We start from the raw sequence: 2,769 nt of genomic DNA, 5'->3' as shown, positions 1-2,769 counted from the left end.
TACACTAAAACCTCAGCAACTATAAGTAAATATTAATTTACTCCATTTATTTATGAATTTATATATATAATCCCTCAATTATAAAAATTATGTAAATTTTTTCTACAAAGATAAAAATAATATATATTTATAATTGAATAGATCAAAATATTTAAATTTATAAATAAAATTCAAAATATATAAATTTATAAATAAAAATAAAATAAAATAATATTCACTACTAACGAAGAATCATAAATAATCCTCCGGTAGCTTCCGTGATTACGTGCAAAGAAGTGAAAAAATGAAATAACATAAATATGCACCCTCTGTGTCTCTTCTCTGTCTCTTACCATGCAATCTCTCTGAATCTACCTTCACTACTCTCTCTCTCCACCGACGCTGTCCTCTCTGTCTCCATCCAGAGAGAGATTCACGAATAAACCCTTGATCTTCTCTCTTTCCCAAATCCCAAACTTTCCATCCCCATCGAGCATTGGTCAATGGAATTCAACAACCCACTTTCCATTTAAATCTTCACACGCTAAAATTCAATCAATTCTCACCCTTTTCTAGCTCATCCCTGTTCGATTCACCTAAAAAATCTTTCAATTCCATTACCCACTTTCCATTTTAATTTCTTCACGCTAAAAAAAATCCAATCGATTCTCACCATTTTCAAGCTCATCTTTTTTTTTTCGATTCAGCTCAAAATGCTCTGAATTCAATTATCCACAAGCTGAAATCCAATCAATTCTCACCCTTTTCGAGCTCATCATCGTTTGACTCAGCTCAAAAATCTCTGAATTCAAGAACCCACTGTTCATATTTCAATTTCCATTTCGATTCAGCTCATAAAAAGCTCTGAATTCAAAAAAATTATGCTAGACCGTTTCTTCGAAGCTCATCAGCTATGGAAGATCAAGCGAGTTCTCCGAAACGGAAAGCTCACTCTCCTCTGCCTCGTCCTCACAGTGGTCGTGATTCGGAGCAATCTCGGCGCCGGAAAGTTCGGAACTCCACAAGAGGACTTCAACGAGATCCGAGACCACTTCTACTCTAGCCGGCGCGCCGAGCCACGCCGCGTTCTTGAAGAAGCCCAAACCGCCACCACCACAACCACCGCCTCCGGCGGCGGCGGCGACACCGCATCGGAGAACAGTTACGCTACATTCGACATCACCAAGATTTTGGTGGACGAAGGTGAGGACGAAAAGCCAGATCCAAACAAGCCATATAGCCTCGGACCCAAGATCTCTGATTGGGACGAGCAACGAGCCGATTGGCTTGGGAAAAACCCTAGTTTCCCCAATTTCATTGGACCCAATAAACCTAGGGTTCTTCTCGTTACTGGGTCGTCGCCGAAACCCTGCGAAAACCCTGTTGGCGATCATTACCTATTGAAGGCTATTAAGAACAAGATTGATTATTGTAGGCTACATGGTATTGAAATTTTTTACAATATGGCTTTGCTTGATGCTGAAATGGCTGGGTTTTGGGCTAAGCTTCCATTGATTAGGAAGCTTTTGTTGTTTCACCCTGAAATTGAGTTTCTATGGTGGATGGATAGTGATGCTATGTTTACTGATATGGCGTTTGAGGTACCGTGGGAGAGGTATAAGGATCACAACTTCGTGTTGCACGGTTGGAATGAGATGGTTTACGATCAAAAGAATTGGATTGGATTGAACACGGGTAGTTTCTTGTTGAGGAATTGTCAATGGTCATTGGACATTCTTGATGCTTGGGCTCCAATGGGGCCGAAAGGGAAAGTTAGGGACGAGGCAGGGAAGATACTCACTAGGGAGCTCAAGGATAGGCCGGTTTTCGAAGCTGATGATCAGTCAGCTATGGTGTATATATTGGCGACACAGAGGGATAAGTGGGGAGAGAAGGTTTATCTTGAAAGTGCATATTACTTGCACGGTTATTGGGGGATTTTGGTCGATAGATATGAGGAGATGATTGAGAATTACCATCCGGGTCTTGGAGATCATAGGTGGCCGCTTGTGACTCATTTTGTTGGTTGCAAGCCTTGTGGGAAGTTTGGGGATTACCCGGTTGAGAGGTGTTTGAAACAGATGGACCGTGCGTTCAACTTTGGGGATAATCAGATTTTGCAGATCTATGGGTTTACGCATAAGTCACTAGCGAGTAGGAGGGTGAAGAGAACGAGAAATGAGACGAGCAATCCTCTTGAAGTCAAGGATGAGCTCGGTTTGCTTCACCCAGCATTTAAAGCGGTCAAGGTATCGTCTTCTTGATCTTGAGGGCACAGGGAAGCTTGAAATCAAGATTGAGATGTGCACTTCCCACATTATGATTCTTTTGTGCACTTTTAAGTTATATACATGTTGTTTTGTGTTGTACTTTGGTTACTTGTGGTAGCTCTGGTTATTGTATTACTCAATTTATTTCAATCCTTTTTGTGTTACTAATCCTTAAATTATAATGATTTTGTATGGAGAGCATAGTTTAATTTGTACCTTGTTTTCCAAATTGTACCTCGTTGATTTATTAGATACAGTTTATCTATAGCAATGCTCTTTCCTTTGTGATTGGTAGGAACTATAATTCGATTTTTCTCTATGATGGAAATGTGTTGTGCCATTCTGTTTGGTAACCTAGGTTTAATTTCCACACCATCTTGGCCGTAAATAGGCAAAAACTCATTGCTTGTTGGTTGGATTTTAGCATGCTTGTACTGTTTGAACCCTTAATCTGTTGAAAATGTGAGCTTCAATATCGACATGTGAATATTATGTTGTTAATGTGATAAACAAGGCATAA

General features: G+C 39.9%; 1 protein-coding gene across 1 annotated transcript; it reads left to right on the top strand.

Annotated features, from left to right (window-relative positions):
- The first annotated feature begins 255 nt into the window (after positions 1-255).
- LOC114276244 (xyloglucan 6-xylosyltransferase 2) lies at positions 256-2,520 on the top strand. The gene has a single exon (XM_028218027.2). It carries the CDS (start codon positions 861-863, stop codon positions 2,241-2,243), a length of 1,383 nt encoding a protein of 460 aa, XP_028073828.2. The 5' UTR covers positions 256-860; the 3' UTR covers positions 2,244-2,520.
- The last annotated feature ends 249 nt before the right edge of the window (positions 2,521-2,769 follow it).

The sequence above is a fragment of the Camellia sinensis genome, chromosome 7 (genome assembly GCF_055761805.1).
Source record: "Camellia sinensis isolate YWXY chromosome 7, ASM5576180v1, whole genome shotgun sequence".
In the NCBI taxonomy this organism is placed as follows: domain Eukaryota; kingdom Viridiplantae; phylum Streptophyta; class Magnoliopsida; order Ericales; family Theaceae; genus Camellia; species Camellia sinensis.
This window is presented reverse-complemented; position numbering and strand designations above follow the sequence as displayed.